Source organism: Gavialis gangeticus, unplaced genomic scaffold (assembly GCF_001723915.1).
Source record: "Gavialis gangeticus isolate Ggan-Ray unplaced genomic scaffold, GavGan_comp1, whole genome shotgun sequence".
NCBI classification, from domain to species: domain Eukaryota; kingdom Metazoa; phylum Chordata; order Crocodylia; family Gavialidae; genus Gavialis; species Gavialis gangeticus.
Genome location: NW_017729015.1, coordinates 8,860,207 through 8,883,087, shown reverse-complemented (window position 1 = coordinate 8,883,087; position 22,881 = coordinate 8,860,207). Strand labels below are relative to the sequence as shown.

Below are 22,881 nucleotides of genomic sequence, written 5' to 3'. Positions count from 1 at the left end.
TTTTTTTTTTTTTTGTGGCTTCCTTCTCTATTTAAGGTTTATTAAATCTCTTAGGAAGTCAAACAGTGAGCTTTGTTTCCTTGATTTTAAATATCATTTTAACCTAACAGGGTATATGGTACAGAATAAAATAGTTCTATTTTTATTAGGTTTTTTTTTAGAAACTTTAGAAATTACTCCTAGTATATTCCATGCCTCTGCTCTGGTCAGTTATCTGAAGGTAAAAGTGACTGTCATCTCCAAGAAAAAAAGGTGTCTTCATTTTCAACACATGAAAACATTTTCAGGTACCAGAAGGCATAGTGGCTTTTATTCTTTCTAAAGACAGAATAATGGTGCAATTAGTTTCAACTTTAGCATCTTACTTATATGTAGCATCATAATTATACTGTTACATTAATATGTACATCAGCATTTGTTATTTTCAATTTAAAAATGTACCTGTATGCTCCGTTACATCATGGTGGGCTGTATTTTTGTATGAATGTTTAGTTTTGTATCATTACTCATGGTAGGTTGCTTAATAGTGGCTGATCGTACATTTTAAATACAATTACAGTGGCTATAGAAATCAGGAGTAAGTTCTGTTGGAAGGTGCTACCATAAGCTTCATAGCACATCTATATTAAAGCATTTTAGTCTTCACCTGCAAAACCCTTGCTGTCCTAGCTGTGGGTGTTTGTTAGAGACTGGAATTTGTACTGAATTTATATGATGTTTGTGTTGTGTGGGCCAAACTCTTATTAGGTAGCTGAAGGCACTAAGCATGCCTCTCCCCAAGGGAGGTAGGAAACTTGAATGTTTAGTAGTGAAATATTAACTCATTAACTGCACTACTATTTGATCTCTGTTCATACCTCATTGCTGCCTCCTTTTTTTTTTATAGAGGTAATAAAGTGTTTTATGAGAAAAAGGTCCTAAAGCAAATGAATTCAGAATTTAATATTATCTATGATGTCTTTCACATGAATGGTCTTATCTTTACTCTGGTCTGCTTACCTGCTTTCTTAGGGGAAGTGGTTGAAACCTAAGTTACATAAGTGAGAGCAAATTGGGGATTTTACCACTGCTACAAAAGCAGTGTTCTTGCAGCCAATGATTAATTTAGTAGACAGTATTAAAAACATTGAAAGTTGCATGGTTTGCTTTACTTGGAAAGCCCAAGTAGATATTCAGAACTTTCATAAGACTTGAGTATTGTGAAGCTTTTTATTTTTCAAAACTGGTTTGCTTCTAATTACAGGAGGTCCCTGGGACTTTACATTCAGTGTGAAGTTTTATCCACCAGACCCAGCACAACTGACAGAAGATATAACAAGGTAAAGACAGATACCATTGCCTATTAATTTTGCTAAATGAGTAATTGGCTTACTTAATATGTATGTTGGGAGCTTTTAGAAAGCACTAAGAGAGCAAACTATTTGAACACTGTAGCTAAATGTGAAGATCCAGTTGTGGGGTTCTTCCTTTTGTTGTTGCTGTTCATTTTGTGCTGAAGACTACATGAGCAAGGCTAGTTAAATGTGGTGGTGGAACAGTGTTGTGGTGGAACATGTATAAGCATAAAATACATACTTGTTAAAGTCTGGAACAAAGTCTGGTTGCAGTGGTCAGATGCATCCTCTGCTCTGTTTGGAGGGAGAGGTGTCTTTTACCTCATTTATCTATTCAGGCTACTACAGCTATGGTCTTTATCCTTTGACTGAAGGGTGCACATTAACTTTTTTATTCCTTGCAAACTAAAACCAGCAAAGCTCCATATCAGTCAACACTTAACAGTGGCCTTCATCTTTGGGAGCTTGAGCTCAAAAAAGCTATGAGGTTTTTGTTTTCCATGCCTTCTCTGGTAAATCATATTTTCTTCTTTTTCTATAGGTATTATTTGTGTCTTCAGCTTAGACAAGACATTGTGACAGGGCGGTTGCCTTGTTCCTTTGCAACGTTGGCCCTGCTAGGTTCTTACACAGTCCAATCTGAGCTGGGAGATTATGATCCAGAGCTACATAGTGCAGATTATGCCAGTGAGTTTAAACTGGCCCAAAACCAGACAAAAGAACTTGAAGACAAAGTTATGGAACTACATAAAACATACAGGTGAGTGCTGGCATTAAAGGAATTTGTCTAGGCACAACAGGAAAAGGAATAATTAAGAGAAATGGCTGTTTCCTTATCTTTCCCAAATTCTCTGTGTTTAGTATCCTCTTATACCATCAGTCTAAGCTGTGAACCTGAAATGGAACTGCAGTAAAAGAAAGATTTTGTTTCGTAGATGAGTTCTGAGTTAGCAGAGAAAATCCAGCTGCTTTAAAAAAGAAAGAGCTCATGTGAAAGAGTCAGAAAGTTCCAATAAAAGTTCTTCCAGAGCCTGTAACCCACTTCTTCATACCAGTAGTAGGACAGTATCCAAAGGAGTCAGAATTAAAGTTTATATTACTGTAAATATTGCAACTAGATGGTCAGCCCGGGACTGCCCGCAGAAATGACTTGCTCACAAAAAAATGTGGTTGCCTTTACTGCTATTTTAACTTGCCTGCACTTCCGTTTTGTCAGTTTGTCAATTTTTGCATTGTGTCATAATCCTAGAATGTGAACTTTTGGGGACAGTGGCTGTTTAGTAGGGGCTACCTCAGCTATCCACTTGCAGAAGAATTCTTGAAAATATTAGCAAGATAAAGATATTCTTGAGAATCTCATTTAACCAAAGGCTGGGGGGATAAAGCTTGCTCACCCACTCATTTGCTCTTACTCTCTTGTTCTCTCTCTGTCTTCTCCCCCACTAGATAAAGAGACTGTTTTGGAAGAGCTCAGTGAAATTAGAAATGTATTTCTTAAAAGCAGCACTTGTGGGTTCTCTATCTGGCATATCTCTAACAGCAGGAATGAACTTGATTCCATGTGGAACTGCATGGTCTGCTTGCTTTTAACCTTGTCCTTCCTCCTTATCTCTCTCCTGTTTGTTTATTACTGACTCATACACTGTCTGCAGTTAGGCTGTAAGCTGATTGTGGCAGGTACCTTATCTTTCTGTGTGTGCAATAAGTGTCTAGCTGCATATTGTAGCCTAGATTCTGTTGGGGTCCTCTGGCACTTCTGTGTTACAAGTCATAGCCAATATTATACAACACTCACAGCATTTCAAGTACGTGTGTAAGAGCTGTTAATAATACTGAGGTCCACGTAATTTCTTGATCTTGCTGCTTTTTTTGGCGTTACCCTGATTGGCAGTAGGTAGGTCTTATAAGTAGTATTGGTAGAACTTACGGGGCAGCAGAGCTGTTCTTGGCAATGTATTGACCTGGGAGTTCATGATCTAACTACACAGACAAAGCTAGATCATCACATCTTAGCCCAGAATAAGGATCTCTTAGAACTGAGCAATATTTATTTTCGCATGTGTAAGAGTACACCCAGCTGAGACTGGGCAATATTGTTAAAGGAAGCAAACTTCTTCATACAGCCAATATCCGTGAAAAAGCACCTCTGATACCACACTCGAAGATTACAAAAAAAAAAGCCAAGCCTTTGCTGTATTATACACATGTATAGTAATATTCAATTACATTGAGATTTATGTTTTAAGTGTTAAGAGAGTAATGTCATGAAGTCCCAGTCATTGTGGTATATAATTTTCAGAGGGCATGGGGGGATGATTCTATGTCCTGGTCTGAGTCTTCAGCCTATAACCTTCTGACCTGACAAAAGCTGCCAGCTGTGTCACATTAATAATGACTACAGAAAACCAAAAGCAAAGTGAAACTCTCTCCAGGGCAAATACAAACTAATAATATTAGTAATTGTAGCCTGCATTGGTGGATTTTTGGTCTCTGGGTGATATCAAAGCTATAATTAACACCTTACATTCAGACTCTTGATTCAGTATTTTAAATTGATTTCCTCCCTGTTTGTAATGAAGGGGAGAGGAAGTGAGGAATATAAGCTTGTCAGTTGCTCAATACTTCAGGACCAGAAGTCAAAGGGCATTGTCCTTGATAGAACATGCAGCTAATATTGCCGAGTGATTTATTTGACTGCTGTATTCCATTAAAACAAAATAGCCAATTCATATGAACCCCCCCCATCAAATTCATTAAGTGAGAGCAGAAATAACATACATCTTTAAATGTGTTGAATTATAAAGACTTCTCCTTGCATAGATGAATATGTTAATTTATGAATACTTTGAACTTTGAACATCAGATGGCTTTAAGTAAAGATTTCAACGTTAAACGTGGTCTTGTGGCCATGTTTATTTGAACTATGCAGTCTTCGTTTATGAGAGAGAAGTTGTGGCCTTGTTCTTCCATTTAAAGGATTACAGCCACAATATTAAATTTTCTTTTGGTCACTGTACCCTAGGGTTGATATTTTTATATAAAGCGTTGTAAGCAAGACATGGAAGAAGTGAGCAAAATGAAACATACATAAATTAACTGTTCCAGTGCAGCATTTGCACAGAATTGGCACAATAGAAGCCTATTAGCAAGAACTTCAATAACATTGAAAATGGCCCTATTATCAGGATGTTTCTGTTAGCCAAAGTTGCATTGTATTGCCTCTCCGGTGGACAGGACACCATCTGTTCCCGGAAAATGTCTCATTCATCTAGGCTGTTCCTAATAGGAGACTCCTATTAAGTGATTTCAGCTGCCCTTCCATTTAATTCTCAGAACAACAGCTGGATTCTAAAATGTATTGAGGTAAAGCAGTTAAGAGGATTCTGCAGTTCACTCTATGCCTTCACAAAACTTAATATGTTCATTTTTTTTCCAAGAGAGATTTTCTTGGGGAATCAATGCTGAGATGGGTAGATATTGCTGCTTTGACATCTGTGTTCCCCTTCATAGGCATAAATAATGAAACATCTTCATAAACATTAGATCCAAAGGGCAAAAAGTGTGAGAGATTCTTCTGTAGGCATAACTTGTCTCCTGAGTTTACGAGAGTGCAGCAATCAAGAGCCCAACAGTTAATTGGTTTAATAAGCGATTACTTTAAAAAACAGACTTTGTTGTCAGTAATACTGAAACTATTGTCTTTCTTTCTCCAGATCCATGACTCCAGCCCAAGCAGACCTGGAATTTCTTGATAATGCAAAAAAGCTGTCAATGTATGGAGTTGATCTTCACCAAGCTAAGGTAAGAATTAACATTTATTTCTGTAGTATTCTGTTTTCTTTCTAGTGGGTGTCAGTTGGGCCATAATATTCCTGCTAAAAGATTTAGGCAGGCAGCCAGCTAGTTGTCATTTATAGAAATGCAAATGAACGATAGATATTGCTTGTGTGCATTATTGTTCTACAAACATTGCAGAAGAAACAATTCCTCCAGCTTTGCTTGTTATTTATATACTATAGGAAGCTCATTACAAATGTATTGAAGTAGACAGGTCTTTGGTTTGGAGAACCTACTAAGATGTTATGATCCTGCAAAGTAAGGTATTTGCAGAAGTCAGAGGCATGCAATATAAACTGTAAGAGATCAGAGAGCATTTTGAGAAAAGGAGGAGAATGTAAGGAGCGATATGAAGAAAAAATGTCGGCCTTGGTCACATGGAAAGCTGGAGGTTGTTCTGACCATGAGGGATGGAGACTAATTCAGGTAGGATTAAGGAAAACAAACAAAAGTAGTGTTTTTAGAGGACAAATATTGTGTGATGATAAATTGTTGAGGCTTATAACTCCAACACAGTTATATGTTTGAATCTTTATTTGCTTTCTTAGGATTTGGAGGGAGTAGACATCACTCTAGGAGTCTGTTCTAGTGGCCTTCATGTCTACAAAGATAAACTGAGAATCAACCGCTTCCCTTGGCCCAAAGTTCTGAAGATTTCCTACAAACGCAGCAGCTTTTTTATTAAGATTCGGCCAGGGGAGGTATAGCCCAAGCTTTTTTTTTTTTTTTTCCTTTCTTCTACTTGTTACATATAAGAACATAGTTTTAGTTTTACCAGAAGAATAGAGAAGTATTATGAGTAAAGCTAGTTCTGTTCCTCAGTGTATGATAGAACAATTGTGGTTTTCATTTTAACTAGTATTTCTTACTTACTTTTTCAGCGTTATTATAGCTTGTTTATACTGTAAAGTCAGTGGACCTGTTTAAGGCTATAAAATATTATTTGAATTTTAAATTGTATTGTATGTAGTGCCACCTACTTGCAGAGTATGGTATGCTGAAGTTAACATTTTCTAACCAGCACAGTTTGCCCAAACAAGCCAAGTACATGTTGGCTGGGGAATGGTTTTCCTATCTTGTGATGATTTTCATGGTTTAAAAAAAAAAAATGCTTTCCCAGTCAGCACCAGGATAAAGCAAAGATCTGTTGAATATTTTTCACAGAAAAAGGCATGTCTCTTTCACAGACTCCAAAAATAGCTACTAGGCCAGTGTTTGGGGCTTTCGCTACCTGGGCTGTGGAAGAACTGAGGTTCAAGTCTGTGGTCTGAATCAGACAGCGCATATACTTGAAGCTGAATTTCTAGTATATAGCATGTGAATATCCTAAATGCTGAGAATGGGGTGGAAAGTAGGGGGAAGGAATATTCTCCCTCTCCCCCTCACTTTTTTCCATCCTGAGAAATCTTTTTTTGATGGAACAGTATTTTGTTGCAAAATTCCCAGTTAGCTCAGTGCTTTTCAGATCCTTGATGAACGTGTAAATTAGATTCTCATATGTTTTTATAATCCAAATAAAGCAAGACATTTTGATCTTTCTGATGTTATTTTGAAACGTAACTTCAAAGTGGCAAGGAATGGACTAAGTTTTTATCATCACAAAAAGCAAGTTAGATGTGCATTTCACCAGCCCTCAGATGACCATTGACCCTTCAGAATATTGTACTGTTATAGACTAAAATAAGTAGGTAGCAATATTTTTTATGCTGGGCCAAGTTGTGCTCTTCTATTTGTATGGGTGTGTGCTCAGATCTCTTTCCTGAATAGAAATAGGAACGTGGGTCTCTGCAGTGGAGTTCCCCTTTCTTCCCTCCCTTATTCCCACCTCTCATCAATACAGCATAGACAGAAAAGGAATAAGTCCATGATGGACAAAATGATGGACAAAATCCCCTAGACATGATAGCCATCATAAGCTATGCATCATCTCTTTAGCCTTCTCTTATGAAAATCCCTCTTTAGAAGCAATCCTGGAGCTTTAATGCATAGGTTGGGGGTAGTCACAGCTGCTGCAGAAGTCAACTCCATATAGATGGGTTTGTTCCCTTTTTGCAGGTCTTTTTTCATTGTAGGCCCCCAGAAGTTGTTAATATAAGTCCACATTTGGGATTAGAAGGATTTTATCCCCAGTTCCAAAAATGGTACTTTCTTCCATACCAGATGTGCGTGCTAGGATGTGTCATTTTGGGCATTGGGGATAAAATGTATCTGATTTCTAATGATACAACTGCAGGGGTGAACTCAATACTGAGATCTGGTCCCTGATGCTAGGCTCCTCATCTCCAGCAACTTGAAAGGCACACCATGCAGCCCAGACGGGGAAAATCAGTTTCCCCATGCTGGCCTAGAATCCTGCTTTTTTAAGTTCCTGTGAACCCAACACTGGGGAGAGGTTCCTAAGTGTGGAGTTCATGCCGCAGGAGCTTAAAAGCAGGTGTGCAGCCCAGCTGCATGTGCTGCCCTTTGAGCATGCTGATGGCTCCCTGCAGCCTGCCGTATTCAAAGGATGTATCTGCAGCTGGGCTGCACATGCCACTCCTGGATGCCTGCATGGCACTGTTCAAAATATAGCGCAATACAAGCCAACCCCCTGGGACACTTTTGTGGCTGGTTTAGCATTTTATGGTGTCCTAAATAGCTTGTATGTGTGGCCTGTTGCAATCTATTGTGTAATTAATGCATTAATTGTATGATAAATATAACACCCACCAAAGGCATTAAGATATTTACTGGGTTTGTGGATGGTTCCTGCCTGGGTGGTTTTATCTGGGTATGTTCCACAGGTTCTATGCAGGTGATCTTCTCCATATATTACCTATCGCTATAATTAAATATTCTGTTTTACTGTTTTCCATAGCAGGAACAATATGAAAGTACTATTGGGTTTAAACTGCCTAGTTATCGGGCAGCTAAGAAGCTGTGGAAAGTCTGTGTTGAACATCACACGTTTTTCAGGTATTCTTTCCTTAACCTGTATGTCTCCTTTTCATCAAACATGAGATCTTCTCTAAAGCAATACTGATTTTAAGTTTCTGCATCTGTAATTCCTTTGCAAGTGAATGCTGTGTGTGTCTCTCCTTCAGAGCACTTTAAGAAGATCAAGTGTTACACAAGAATGTGAAGTGTGTTTGGAGAGAGAATGGGACTTTCATCTGGATTCCTAGAATAAATCATACTAGTAAATTAATAATTAACCACTGAGATAATAACTTAGGGAATCTGTCAAAATGCAGTGATCTAAAATAGGACAGCAAAAGCGTAACATCTTTACTTAATTACCGTAAAAAAATGGGACCTGAAGGACAGCCTACCAAATTCTTAACTGGCATATTTATTATGAATTTTATTGGGTATTTTTCCACATAGTGTTTAATTCCTGTCCCTACACATGGTTTCGTTCAAATAAGAGATTCTTCAGTAAAATAGAGACTAAAGTTGGGGGAAAAAAACCTGGAGGAGTATAGGTCCATGCTTGTATTGAACACAGCAATTCTTACAGCATCATTTTGAATGATTTATATTGGTATGTGACCTTATGAATTGACACTTTCAATGGGGATTGACATAACTGAGGAGAGAAAATGAATAAAAGGAAATTAAATTAATAATAGCACTAACCTTAATTGAAGACTTCATATTGAAATGGTCTTAAGCGTGGTGGTGCTATTGATTCGTATATTATGTTAATAGACCATATGGAAAGGTGTGTTGTTCTGCTCCCCAGATTTCTTTTTACTTCTGCTTTATGTATTATGAGTTCCTTGGGTTTGAAGATACAAGATTAATGTATGTGTATGTCTTTTCAGGCTAAATTCTACTGAAGCCATTCCCAAGAGCAGGTTCCTGGCGCTGGGATCTAAATTCCGTTACAGTGGACGAACACAGGCCCAGACAAGACAGGCTAGCGCCTTGATTGATAGACCCGCACCACAGTTTGAACGAACAGCAAGCAAGCGGGCCTCCAGAAGCCTTGATGGAGGTTAGTGACTAATATTTCTCCCCTTGTCACATTGCCATGAATGAAATCAATCTAGTGGGTTTCAGTAGAATATCACTCTGTAGGGTGAGAATTTGTACCCATTTTGTCTAAGGAAGAGAAGCCGATCTGAAGAATCTAAAACTGAGATATACTATGAAAAACATTTCAGGAACTTTAATTATAGTAAGGCACAGTGCATTTGCCTAATTTGGGCAGTCCTGATTCAAAATTCACAGGTTAATAGAAATTTTGTTTTCATTCTGAAATTTACAAAACTTAAACTAATTAATGTATTTGGCACTACTTGGAACTTACAAATAAGAGACATTAAAAAGAATCTTGTCAGTTTAAATTGCTGTTCAACACTGATGCTGTTCCTAAAATTTGAGGGAAGGTATTTAAACAATCATTATGAAAATGTATTATAATATGCTGTAGCAGCACCCTTTTCCCCCATAATTTTGTGTGTTTAATTTTGAAAGAACGTGGCTATGAGAATACCCAAAGATGCAAAAACTTCCTCAAAAAACTGTTTCAGCTTGTCCCATTACCACCCAAAGCCAAAAGGAAAACAACACATTTAGCCTCCTATGTAGCCTATACAAACCACTAGGACAAATCTTGCCTTGTGTTCCTGGTCTACATCTGGCATTCCAGTGCTGGTAATTGATTTTGTGCTTCTACTAAGTTTTGACACTTCTTCAGTAGCAGATGGACTGACAGTTCATTTGAAGTCTGTGGGCACTTGCTGTAGTGGAAATCAAGTTAGACTTGAATGTCAGACCTTGAAAAATTTAAAACAGCTAATACATCACTTCTGTCCAATTGAAGTCTTCAGCCTTTTCCTATGCACCATGTAGGTAGCTTGTTAACATATGCACAATTTCTTCAGCTAAACGTACGACCCAAAAAATTGAATTCAGACCTGTAGAGGAGGAGAAGCAGGAGGAGGTGGTGATGGTTGAGGTTCCAGAATCAAAACCCGTGGAACAATTCCAAGAAAAGCCAGGTATAGCTGTGGTGGCTATGACTCTGCAGTGCCTTTCCTATCCTTTCCCTACTGAGATGCCTTTACGTGCTTCTTCTTGACGGCCCTGAAACATTTTGTGAACTCTTGCAGCTTCCTTTTTTTCATTTCTTTGCAAGATGAGTTTTTACAGCTATCCAGCAGACAGGCTAGGATAGTTATATGTCCTTAAGTGTTGAGAGGTGTTGCAGTAGAGTTGTCTAATTACCCTTTGTTAGACAGAAATTTTACTTTGAGGGAAAGATCAATGTAATTGTTTCAAATATTTTTCTTTACATGCGTGTAGTTGTATAAATACCATCTTTTTAGCTTGTTTTCATAGTGAAGTGAAGTTTAGATGGTTATAAATCTGTGCATCTTGTAGTACTAATATGTGTTTACATCAATGTTGTCAAATATTTGCCCTGTTTACTTTCATTAACAGGTAACTATTTATCTTGTAATGAGTACTTCTGACATGTGCTAGCTGGAAAGAGTTATGTGCCAATATCTCTGTTTGACTAGTGCTATCCTGCTCTCCCATGCCAATTTACTTTAACACCCTAATATTGCAGCCCTCACTTTTCTGATCAAAATTATATAGAATTGATTTATCAATACCTTTTCTAAACTGGAGAGCATGATACAGGCCAGACTTCCTCACCCTCTTCAACATGTTCTTTGTACCCAGCATTGCAAGCTCCTGAAGAATGGAACACTGATATAAATCACAAAGCATTGCAGGTGACTAGCAGCTAAGACACCAGAACAACTATCGGTGCACAAGTCTGACTTCAGGGTTGTTGGTTGTAGCTGTGTTGGTCTAAGGACATAAGCAGACAAGGTTCTTTGGGTAGACTTTGGTACCTTAGGCCTCTGAGCTGGCCCTATCCTAGGTTAAAGCAGTAATTCTTAGTTCTTTCACCCTGTTTAATGTACTTTTCTGCCCAAGCCCTCTCATGAGGCTCTTTTTCACCTTTTTGTTACCACTGAAATCCTGTGTAATGATACAGCATGCTGCTAGGACCAGTGTTAGGACTACTATGGTATGTAAACACAATACAGAACTATATCAAAAGTATGACATATAGCAGCTTAGGAGAGGTGATTGTAGTGCTGGCTGTTTTCAGATGTAGCCATTGGTGTTCTTCATTTTGTCATTAGTGACTGATGCATTTCCCTGCAGTCTTCCAGGTGGTATATTAATGTATGCAAAACTTTTTGTAGCCAAACATACATTTGAAATTTTTGAGATGAAACCCATTGCAGAGGAAGAGGAGGAAGAGAGATTGGAGGTGCTTAAATTTCCTGTTTCAGAAGTAAAAATAATGGAACCATTCCAGAAACAGCCAGGTACAGCTGTGGTGGCTTCTTATACTAGTGTGGCTAACATTGTCTGCTGTGGTACTCAACATATTGGCACAGCTTTTGTTTGCATATAAGCAGTGCTGTGAACTTCTGAAGCTCCATAGAAAATTGCTTGTATTTTTGCAGTGGTATTAACTCCATTTAAATCAGAGTAAACTTCACAAGTACCCTAGATTCTGTTTTGCCATATCAAGCACAGTTAGCGATTAGACCACTTTAATGAGGTGAAGATCCTCTATAAAAATAGGCAAAATATCTGACAGCAATGATTTAGCAGTTCTCTTTGTTACATGTACTGTCAGAACTAATAGCAGCCTTTACCAGGGTAGCACCTTCTTAACATGCTCCACTGTTGTCCATTTTCATAACAGTAATTCCCAGGAAGCCTAATAGGAAGGTACGTTTTCAAGTTACGCTTTTAAGCCAGTGGCATTTGTCATGCAGTACAGTTTGTGGGGGTAGATTGTGGCCTCTTTTTTTCCATCACACAATACTTGTTCATTGCAGATCCTGCTTCTTCTAAAGTCATATATTCCTTCCAAGACACTCCACTGCTTTAGATAAGACCAGTGGAGTTGTGGTGACTTATTGATAATAACAGAAGTTGGGAGGCTAACATCTTGGGGGGAAAAATAACTAAAATATCATGTTCTGGAATGTCAGAGAAAAGTACAAGCCCTATACTATATCAGGGACTGGTAATGTTTTTTGGCAGGGGCCAGAGTAACCCAACTTGGGTCTGAGGCGGGCAAGGACTAGGACCTGGCCATCTCAGGTACTTCTCTCTGTTGCCCAGCTGCAAAAGCTCCCCCTCCACCAAATGCCCCCCGAGCCTTAGCTCCATAGGTCAGATCCAAAGGCTCTGTGGGCCAGATGCAACCCATGGACTGTAGTTTGCCAGTCCCTGTACTGTATTATATAATGTTCCAATATTCCTGTTGCAGCATGGCAAGCATAACTTCAGTCTTGTACTTGCGGTCTGCTTAGCTCTGTGTCCCAGACAGATGGTCCAAGGTTATCTGTGTTATCAGAGCTGCTCCTTCCCTTTTGTAAGGAAAACATCTCTCTTCTTCCATGAGCCAGTCTTTCTTTCCAAAGTAGCCATTTCCTCGACACTTTTGGTAATCCAGCACACGTGCTTCTGTGGTCCACAGTAGTAGTGTCATACATCTCAAATTTCACTTACGTGGTATTGGCCAAGCATAATGTTTCTTCACACATTTCTTGTTGCATGGACTATGAGCATATTACCTCTCAGACACTTAAGTACACGCAGTTAATGGTACAGGTCACTGAACTGTTTTATGTAGCTAACCACTGAAGTAATTTGAGCACTGCTTCATCATCCTTGATGGATCTACACATGCATATTAAGGTGAAGCATTAAACTCTGGTGCATATCGTGCCAGAGTTTATTGCTCCTGGGTGCCACATTTTCACGTGCACCTAGGACCACAGCACATTGAGCCAGGCCAGAGCAGCTGGCAGGGGGGTCAGCCTGCCATCCTGGGGCTGCTCTGACTTGGCTCAGTGTACTGCGGAGGTGTTGGCTGTGGCATGAAGGTGCTTCAGTGCGGGGCTAGGTGGCAGGCAGCTTCTGCACTGAAGCACCCTTGTGCCCCAGCCAGCTGGGTCAGTGTCTACATGTGCATTGCTGCACATGAAAAAACCCTGCAGCAGGATAGTACTGCAGAGTTTATTAGTTTTCTGTGGGCTAATAGAGCTGCACATGTAGACACCGAGACATTTAATTTGGAGCTAATTGGGCAACTTCGCAGTAAATGTCTTGCATAGATGCCCCATGTTTGTTTTGGGTATTAAGGATTCATTTATCAATTTGAGGTACAGAAATCCATTTTAGATGGTGTAACCAATAAAGTCAAGTGATTAAAATAATCATTAATTTAGAAAGTAATCGGTATCTATGCAACAGAATTAATCAGAACCTTTGATGTTCTCAAGCATCTTAACTTTATGGACTGATATTTAAATCCATAAAGAGACATGGTTCTTGCAAGTTAACTCCTGGTACCCTTTTACCTTTATCATGAATTTTTTTGCGGTGGCATTTTAATGTATGCCTAACTTTTTTTAGCTGCAAGTGTTCTTGAAAGTATTGAGATAAGCCTCATAGAAGAAGAGGAGAAGGAAGAGGAGAAAATTTTGATGAACAAAGATCTAGAATCAGAACCCAAATTTTTGGAATCAGTCCAAAAGGAGCCAGGTACAGCTGTGATGGCTTCTCCCACCTGTGTGGTTAACATCATTTTAAACGTGAATTTGCTGTCTGTCATTTGCCATAGACAGATTCTCCAGCATTCATTACCACTTTTGTGGCAACAGCAGTAAAAGAGGTTGTGTGCTATGGATGCCAGAATAGTCAAGCTCAGTACAATGCACTGCTTTTTTGAAGTATGGGAGAAACGTTCTTAGAAAAGTGACCTACCTTGAGAACTTAAGCAGGAGTCTGAAAATTTTGGTAAACCTTAGTAATTACGAGTTTGTGTTCTCGTGAACGTATGTTTAGCTCTTGATGAGGGAGCTTGTTTTGCACATTTCTTGCATTTTTATGTTGTTATAGTATGTACTTGACCAAGGCAAATACTATGCTTCTGAACATTTTATTTTTTTTACATAAGAAAAAGCAATTGATACCTCTTGTGACAGAGGCAAAATGTGGAATTTGGGAGGAGAGAAAAAATATGGAATCTGATTGTTAAATCTGAAAATTGTTCATGTCTTATGTGGTTGGATGGGCTGTTATAAAAACATTAGCTGGGATAAGTTCTCAGTGCTTTTTTTCCTACCGAAAGAAGTAGGGGTGCACTGATAGATTTTTTGGGCCAATATGGATGGCCAATTTTTAACGAGCCATATCGGTTGATGCTGATCTGATTGCTTCTATGCAGCCAGGCAGCGTGGAGGCAGCATCTGACTGGTAAGTCTGTTGTGGGGGAAGGAGCAAGGGTGGGCTGCTGTGCACAGGGTGAGCTGCTGCTGGAGCTGGGAGCGGTGCCAGGCTCTTCTCAGCTATGCGGCTATTGTGGGGGGGGGGGGCGACTGCAGCCACCGCAAAATTTGCCATAGCCCCCCTCCCAGCACTGCCACCTCCTGCTTCAGGTGCAGCCCAATTCAACCTCCCCACACTGGGAAGAGCCTGGCACTGCCACAGCCTGCAATGGCAGCCCGCCCTCACCCAGCACAAAGATCTGGGGGCGCATACCCTCCATGCCCTCCTGGGGTGTGCTCAGTGGAGGGAGCTGCAACCCCCTTCCCCTGGACAAGCCATTTGTGGCTCTTTTGCACCCAGCCCACTCCCTCCCTCACTGCTGGGGCCTTGATATGCCACCCCTTCCCTCACAACAGACTTACCAGCCGGACCCAGCTGTTCTCCATGCTGCCAGGCTGAGCTCCTGGCTGCACACATGCATGCGGCATTTATTGGCGACGTTATCAACCACATCGGCCAAAAAAAGCCGATTGCCAATACTGTCAATTTTCTGTCTGTCGGTGCCGATCTAATACGGGATTAATGTATTGGTGCACCTCTATAAAGAAGTGCTTGATCTTCTCCATACATATGAGCTCCTATAAATCTGAATTTATTCCAAATAGTAGAAATAGGTTTAATGGAATAGCCTTAAATATCACTGTTTTCGAAAAATGAAATAATTTATTGCAGAGACAGACATAACTTAGTGAATTGATATCATGTTGGTTTTGACGCAAAGGGTCACTTTGTCCATCATCTCTGTCAGGAGCTGTAGAAACTTGGAATCTTCTCTGATATCAGAAAATGTGTAACATGTATGGGAGCAGTGGATTCCTTGCTTAGCTGATGCTTTTATTGGAAATTTATCCTTGTTTGAAAGATGCTTTTCAGGAATGTTTTGTTTCTGCAACCTCCATTAGTTTGGAAAGGATGAGTATTTTTTCTTTACAGTGCATCTTGCTGTGCCAGGGGGAATCCATCTCAGAAACAATGCGGAAGTTTGCTTTGAAAGCCACCTGGAAGCTGTTGCTTACCCATAAGTGTTTTGGGGAAATATCTGTTTGTTTTGAATTGGTAAAAAAAACCAAAATGCACAAATCTACAGATGAATCCTCCCCCAAAATTTCTGTGGTCAAGAAACCCCAAGGTTCTACTTGGGGATATCCCAGTGAAGTTAATGAAGGCCAATAGTTACAAATGCATTTGTATATGAGTGACTTCATAGTGATGAACTTTGTACTGATGTTTGAAAGATCCAGAGCCTGACTGCGCAGTGTTACAAATAGATTAGTTTTTCTGGTATGGCTTCTTTGCAGAGTGCGAGCTTACTTTTTGCTTTCTGTAATACCTATTAAAAATAGGGAAAATAACCTCACTTTTCCTGCACTAAATGCACAAGCTGCTTTGCTTAATATTTTTTTTGAACTACACTGCTGTAATTTGGGAAGACTTTCATGGGGGTTTGGGAAGACATTTTACATTCTGAACCTTGTCACAACTGTCTCTTTCTTCCCCACTTCAGCAGCAGCAGTGATTACACCTGACCGAAGCCCACGACCCACTTCTGCACCAGCTATTGCTCAGAGCCATGTAGCTGAACCAACCCCACCAGCTGCATCTGCCTTCAAGGAAATGGAGGTTGTTTCTAAAAAAGAGAAGGAAGCTGCAAAAACTGAAGTCAAACATGAAGAAATGCCATCTGACAAGGACAAGATGGAGCCAGCTGAAGTGACCAAGGTATGTTAATACCAGATGTTAGCCATCTAGCACTTTTTTGAGATGACCATAGGTGTCTTTTGCTTCTTCTAGAACAAGGCCATCCAAGGCCTCCTGGGGACAGGGCAGGTGAGGCTGGGTGGTGGAGGATGCTGCAGATATGGCAGGGGGAATTCTGGGCTGCCTATGCTGTAAGAGTGAATCTGTGCTGCTCACACCATACACGCTGAAGAGGAGATCCAAACTGCCTGGGCTGTGTATACAGTGCGGGAAAGTGCTGGGAGGTGTCTGTGGTCCATGCCAGGGGGTGGGGAAGCTTAGTGGTCTGTGGTCCATGCAGTGTGCAGCCTGGGGATCTATGACCTGCTTGGTATGTGGCCTCTCCCGCAACTTTCCAGAAATTGGATATCCCTGATACAAAATATTGTCTCCAAAATGGTCTCAAAGTGGTTATGCTTCATTTTGAAGGGAATGAACAGAATGTGTCCCCTTTTGTAGGCAATGAACTGGGAATGGGATCCCTATTAGCCAGTTAGCTCTGGTTCTAGGAGAAATATCTTCCTTGAATTTCAAGATGTCCCAAAAATGGTAGAACATGTACTACAAAAACATTTCATAACACTTATCTAGAGAAGTAGGATGAGCTCCAGGACAAATTGTTATCTGGTGATCACCACAAAAAACACACATTTTACTGAGAACATAGTTGCACAATTGGAATAATATTTGTGGATGTTAAATTTAGGGATCATTTGTCACTAAGCTATATCAGCTATATGTTGGTGTGATTATAGGAACAGTTCTTCTGAAGTACATGATTTACACTAACACGAGAGCAGAATCTGTCCCAGTCTGCCAGTGTTTGTATTGTAAAGTGGTGTTTTAATTGATTTGTTTCCCTTAGAGAACTGGTAATGCATTTATGCCGAGCTTGCATATGGACTAAACTGTTCAAAACTGTTCAGACTTTGGGTTTAATATGAAAATGGGACTTAAAAATATTTGGAAAAAGTGTAAATACCTGAGAGTATTCTGTATAAAGTTTCTGTGCTTAAAAAAAAAATTAAGGCATGATCATGTATGAAGAGTTACTGTTCTTTTTACAACATTCTGAATATTTTAAAATTGTATTTTGGATGAGGATTTGTATATGAAGTGGTAGAGTGATTTGTTCATTCCTGATATATGTTAAGTTTGCTTTCAGTCACTCCAAATATTCAAGCATTATTGAGTCATACTTTTTATATGATATTCCACTGTATGCAGAGGAAGTGTTGCATGGTGGAAGAATGGACCTGTCGTATGGAATATATTTGTATGAAATAAGCACAACAGCAGAATGGAGAAAAACTGTCCAGTATCGTCCAACATTATCCAAACAAGCCAAGAAGCCTTAATTTTCAATTTTTGAGAAATAACTGCCATGATGAAAAAAGTTTCTTTTAGTTGGAGAAAATTGTGGGATTCTGGAGATTTAGGGCCAAATTCAGCACTCTGTAGGCTCATTAAGACAATAAGACATGGTCTATTCTAGTACATTTCCTTCACTTTTACGTTCCCTCTGCCAATGTTCATGTGTATGAAAGCACACAACATGAGGGAAACAGATCATTTAATTATCTAGTGCAGCAGTTCCCAAACTCTGACAGATTGCACACCACCAATTTAAAACCAGCAAATTTTTCAGTTCAACCGTAAGTACCACCAGCAAATTTTTGTCATATAAAGTAATTATAATAAAACTATTAATGCATACCACTGACAGGTCACTTGCTTACCACTGGTCGTACGCATACCACAGATTGGGAACTGCTGATCTAGTGCCTCTAGTTGACTAACATAAACCAACTTTGGTAATTCACACTTGAATTTAGGATAGCACTGACTATAAAAATGCCAGTTTGTGAACATCATTACAGAGCAGCCAAGAGCTCTAAGCAGCTTGAGCATACAACAGGTATAACTGTAAGCTTGCAGATACTGAAATACTGCCTATCCAAAATTTTTAGAATGTCTTAGCCCCACAGAAGGGCTAAATAAAGAATAACTTCCATCCAGCCAGTCCCTGATTGAATCAGGCACTGATTCTTTTTCCCTACAGTAGTTAACAGTATTAGCTTTGAAAGGTGCATAGTATAAAAAGTTTTGCATTGCAGAAGCTGCCACAATTCAATCTATAGTTCAATTGTATATGGGTAACTCAAGTCTCTCTCTTTATCCTTGCACGTCACCCTTTTTTGCCCGCTGGTGGCCAGTTGCTGAGGATTTTTCATTGCCTTAGTAGTCTGTCCCATTTAAGCATCCTTCCTTCATTGTGGGCAAGATTCCAACTTCAACTGGACCATTGAGTTGGCCTTTCTAAATGTACTTCAGTGATAAGACCAAGTGGAGGTGTTGAATAACTTGCTCTTTAGCTTGGCCATTGGATATAAGCATGTTACCACAAAGGCTATGATTTTCTATGCTGCCTAAAAGATTTGGTTGGCCAGCTCCCATTAACTTTAAAAAACTTTTAAATTGACACTTTAAGCTCTGCAGCTATGAAGAACAAAAGGTTTGAAGTCATTCCGGTGCTGTCAAACCCTGTGTTGTTGGTAGAGCACTTGGCTAATGCATATTGTTAATATGTACGTTTGCAGCTTTAAGTAGCACACATTTAGTTTCCGTCTTTAAAAGATTCTGGGTCCATTAATATGAACATGTTCCTTTTAACAATGAGATGTCATTATGGTATCTCATTTGTAGAAACTTGGAGGACCCTAACACAAGAATATTTTTAAAACAAGATATCTGTCTTTGGTGGAAAAACCAAAGGCCCCCAGAGAACATTGAATCAAAGCATCAGTGTAAAAAAATACTTTTCAGTTTTAGAAAAGTCATCGTAGAGTAACAGCCTGTGTTGGTATTGCTTACATTATCCCTTGCTAACACCATTCAGAAGACTGCATGTTGGTTACTGCATGTTCACACAACATTTCAAAACCAACTTAATTCAGCTGTGTTTTGAAACAGAGTTGTCTTCAAAAAATCTATTAACAAGAAATGTTTTTACCACTTTGTCTTAAATGTAGGTGGGGAAAGCGCACATCGAGGTCACAGTACCTACTACAAATGGTGACCAACTCCAGGTTTGTGCTGATAATTACCAGTTAGGTTATTCATATTTTTTCCTTTTTTTTTTTTTTAAAGAAGCTTATATAAAATGAAGGTTCAGCATAATTTAATGAACCAACATTTTTTTTTTTGTTTTTATCACTGCAAAACAGCAGCCTGCAGAAAAAGAGGAAGAACTGATAAGAATGAGGAAGGTTAGCCATTTTATGCTTTCATCAAGCAGACTTGCTATATCATTCATGCATATTTAACATGTTTAAAAAGACAGTGGTCCAATTTCTTCTTGTGCTTTGGCTTTTTTTTTTTTTTTTATTCCAAAGATATCTGATACTATTTGATTTCAGAATTATTCAGATGTTTTTCCCAATGCCAAACTAAGACATTTAAAGCTCTGTAAGTTGAAGAATTTCTTAAAAACGAAGAAAAGTCATGCTATTATAACTGTTATTTCACTTTTATGTATAAAACAAATCTAGTAACTGGCCAAAGACAGTGTTAAAATGTGCACCCTGGGAAATGCAGCAAGTTAAGAATGCATATTTTTGCAGATTGGTGGACAGGGGAACTATGTAAAAAGTTAAAGGTCAAGCCAATTTATTACTGTGTGCATTTTAATAAAATGCTTTTTTAAAGGCTTTGAAGCCCTAGAAAAAATAGACTTGTCACATCATTGAATATACTGTAGTACTATGAGGCACACTTCATTGTCAGGAAGATGTATAATCATTGGAAATCTTCCGAAGGAAAATGTTGGAATGTTTCTTTGCAGGGAGTAAAATGACTTTGTGGTAGCAATGCAAATAAGCCAATGAAACTCTGGGAACTGTCTCTTTAAATGAAACTCATCTCATCCTTCCACTGTTCATGAATGAGGTCCTCCATTTCTTGGTGGTGACTTGTATCACGTTTTTGTGGTTTCATGGCCCATCTCATACTGGCACAATGCTGCGCTCCAAATGTTTATTTAACTTTTTAATTTGCCAATTTGCGAATCCCGCAAGAACAGCATTTTAATTTTTTGTGCTTTTCTTTTTTTTGTTTTGTTTCCCCCTTTCTTTCGTTTTCACAGAAAAGATCAAAGAAACTAGATGGTGAAAACATTTATATCAGGCATAGCAATTTAATGTTGGAGGTTTGTATGAACTTGAAGCTTATTTCAGTTGCATTTGCCTGGATCTTCTGCATTCTTTGCTGAAACTCTTACTTCCTCCTCTGCTGCTGTATTTGTTTTTGCATGCTGTTGCATGAAGACCTCTTTAAACTATGCTTTTGCATGTCAACATGCCAATGTGCAGCCATTTTTCCTTCTACCTATTTTGGTTTTCATTCTGTCATGCTTACCAAGAAATATATGATTGGGATAGTTCTGTGCTAAATCTGTTTCTAGATGTCCAGTAGTTGTTCCCTTCAGTCCACAAGTCTGCATCTCTGTGTAAGTACTCAAATGCTTTGAACCATGCAGGACTCAAGGGCAGTTTTTTCATAATTGGCTTGACTGGAATAGTGGCAGAGAAGGAAAGTGGAACAAGGATGAAGCACAACTGAGAACATCAGAATGAGCTTGACAGAAGAGCTACAAGTTGTGTACTTTTTAGGGATATTGTTGAGAAGTCCTCTGCAAATTTAATGCCACTGTAACCTCTGTGATCTGCTCAAAGCATAGTGATATTAGATGAGTCCTTTATCTGGTCTATCTAGGGAACTGCTAAGTGTAACCACTGTCATATTAGCTATAACTTTCCCTAAGCACTTCCTTACTTCAGCAAACCTTGAGGAACATGCAGTTCTCTTTCCTGTGAACAACCCAGTGATCAGCAGCAAGTCCTCTCACAGCTGATGGGACTACCACCTCTAGCAAAGTATGCCCTTGAGTGGAGTGCAGGATCCTGTTGCTTAGCTGTTTGTTGCTATGAATTCTAGAGGTAAAGGTTTCACAGAGACGGGGTCTCAGGCTGGAACATGCCAATCATATATTTATTCATTTTGTTATGGAAGATGTTTTGTAGCTTCTGATACTGACTCTGTTCCTGTGTCATGTGTTTCTATCCAAAATTACAGCAGCAGCAGGGGCTTCTTCAGCATTTTCGTTTGAAAACGAAATGTACTAACAGCCTTTTTTCCAATTCTAATATAAAGCTTTGCAGCTTTTTTGTTTTTGACTGCTACAATTTTAAGCTTTTGGATATCAGTAAAATGATCTGTAACCTGTCAACAGGAGACCGTCAGAATGCTGTGAGGATTTCTCCAGTCAGTTTGTTCAGGGCTCTCTTAAACAGATTGCTTTTACTTATTAGAGCACACCTCTTTCTCTAATGGCTTCTTCTCCTGTTAATTTCATTCTTGGCTCTTACACACACTGCATTATTCTCAGTGCATTTCTTCTCCTCTCAGCCTCCTCAACCTATCATCATCTTTTCCTGCCCTCAAAACAGTTCTGTTACAGGTGTTCACCAGCCCTCAGCTTAAAAAGGGCTAACCAGAGAGGGCTTGCTGCCTGCTTTATTTCTTCCGTTTCACTCAACATATTTGGCAGATCAGATGAATTCCAGCACACCAGTTAACTGAGCGCAGGAGGATGTTTTAGAATTTGCCGTATTTTATGGAAACCAGCTTTGGATCTTGAATGTCTGTGATTCATAAAGTTCTACAGAGCTGGAACAGGAAAAGTATGACATTTCAGAGAGATTTATTCTTTAAGAGGCTTACAAGAGCAAACCAGACTTTTTCAGGATACATTTTGCTAACTTTAGCTTCTACTTTAATGCTATCCTGCAGCCAGAATAAAGTATATGCCTGAAATTGGTAGGCTAGACAAGGAGTGATCTTTCTGCTCTTTGAACAGTGTTTGTCATAGGGCTCCTCTGCACGTGCTGCATGGTTCCCAGCTGCTAAGCTTACCATGGCATTGTCAACAAGCTTTTCCATGCTTTTTCTAACCAGCAGGCTTTCTCCACATGCTATCATCTGGGACAGAAGCCAAAACTATTGCTTCCCCATAGCTAGGGCAAAGAGGAAGCTTATTAATGGAGCCCATGGGCTGTTTTATCTCTGAAGACAGTTTGTCTTGGGTAAGCTGCAGGGTCTCGGATTGTAGGCAGGCAGACCACAGGGGAGCTGCTTGAGGAGGGCATTAATTTAAAGCAAGTCCATGCAATCTAGTCTTGCATTGAATAAATTAGGTGGGATAACCATAAAAAGTATAGAGAACATGTAATTAACAGTCTAAAATTTGCCAAGGACTCTTTTACTGATTTTTCTCTAATAGGCAAGGCTTACTTGTTGGCTCCAACCAGAACACATCTTTGTTTAGCTTAAGCCTACTTAACGCAAAAGCTTTTGTTTTACACAGACTCTGTTTTGCCTGTAACGAAAGGCAGCGGCAGCTTCTTTCTTTCTTTCTTCAAAAAAAAATATGAACAAAGCTGACTTGTCTTGAAGTTTGTGCATTTAAGCTATAAACTGGCATTGCCAAATAAAGACTTGGCATTTTTCATACCCTTATCTTTTAGCCTGGGTACACTGATTATTCTGGCAA

At 39.3% G+C, this 22,881-nt stretch overlaps 1 protein-coding gene across 19 annotated transcripts in view; it reads left to right on the top strand.

Moving 5' to 3' along the window:
- The window catches only part of EPB41 (erythrocyte membrane protein band 4.1), a 180,182-nt gene that overhangs the window by 103,070 nt on the left and 54,231 nt on the right, over positions 1-22,881 (top strand). For 6 of the 19 annotated variants that reach the window (XM_019512162.1, XM_019512152.1, XM_019512158.1 and 3 more), the window contains exons 6-18: positions 1,244-1,319; positions 1,876-2,094; positions 5,048-5,135; positions 5,720-5,872; positions 8,029-8,126; positions 8,978-9,150; positions 10,043-10,159; positions 11,384-11,509; positions 13,620-13,748; positions 16,039-16,253; positions 19,304-19,360; positions 19,499-19,540; positions 20,416-20,478. In XM_019512162.1, the coding sequence (XP_019367707.1) occupies positions 1,244-1,319; positions 1,876-2,094; positions 5,048-5,135; positions 5,720-5,872; positions 8,029-8,126; positions 8,978-9,150; positions 10,043-10,159; positions 11,384-11,509; positions 13,620-13,748; positions 16,039-16,253; positions 19,304-19,360; positions 19,499-19,540; positions 20,416-20,478 (1,556 nt within the window). The remainder of the gene's footprint in view (positions 1-1,243; positions 1,320-1,875; positions 2,095-5,047; positions 5,136-5,719; positions 5,873-8,028; positions 8,127-8,977; positions 9,151-10,042; positions 10,160-11,383; positions 11,510-13,619; positions 13,749-16,038; positions 16,254-19,303; positions 19,361-19,498; positions 19,541-20,415; positions 20,479-22,881) is intronic. The other 13 variants (XM_019512155.1, XM_019512164.1, XM_019512159.1 and 10 more) reach the window with 9 other exon arrangements.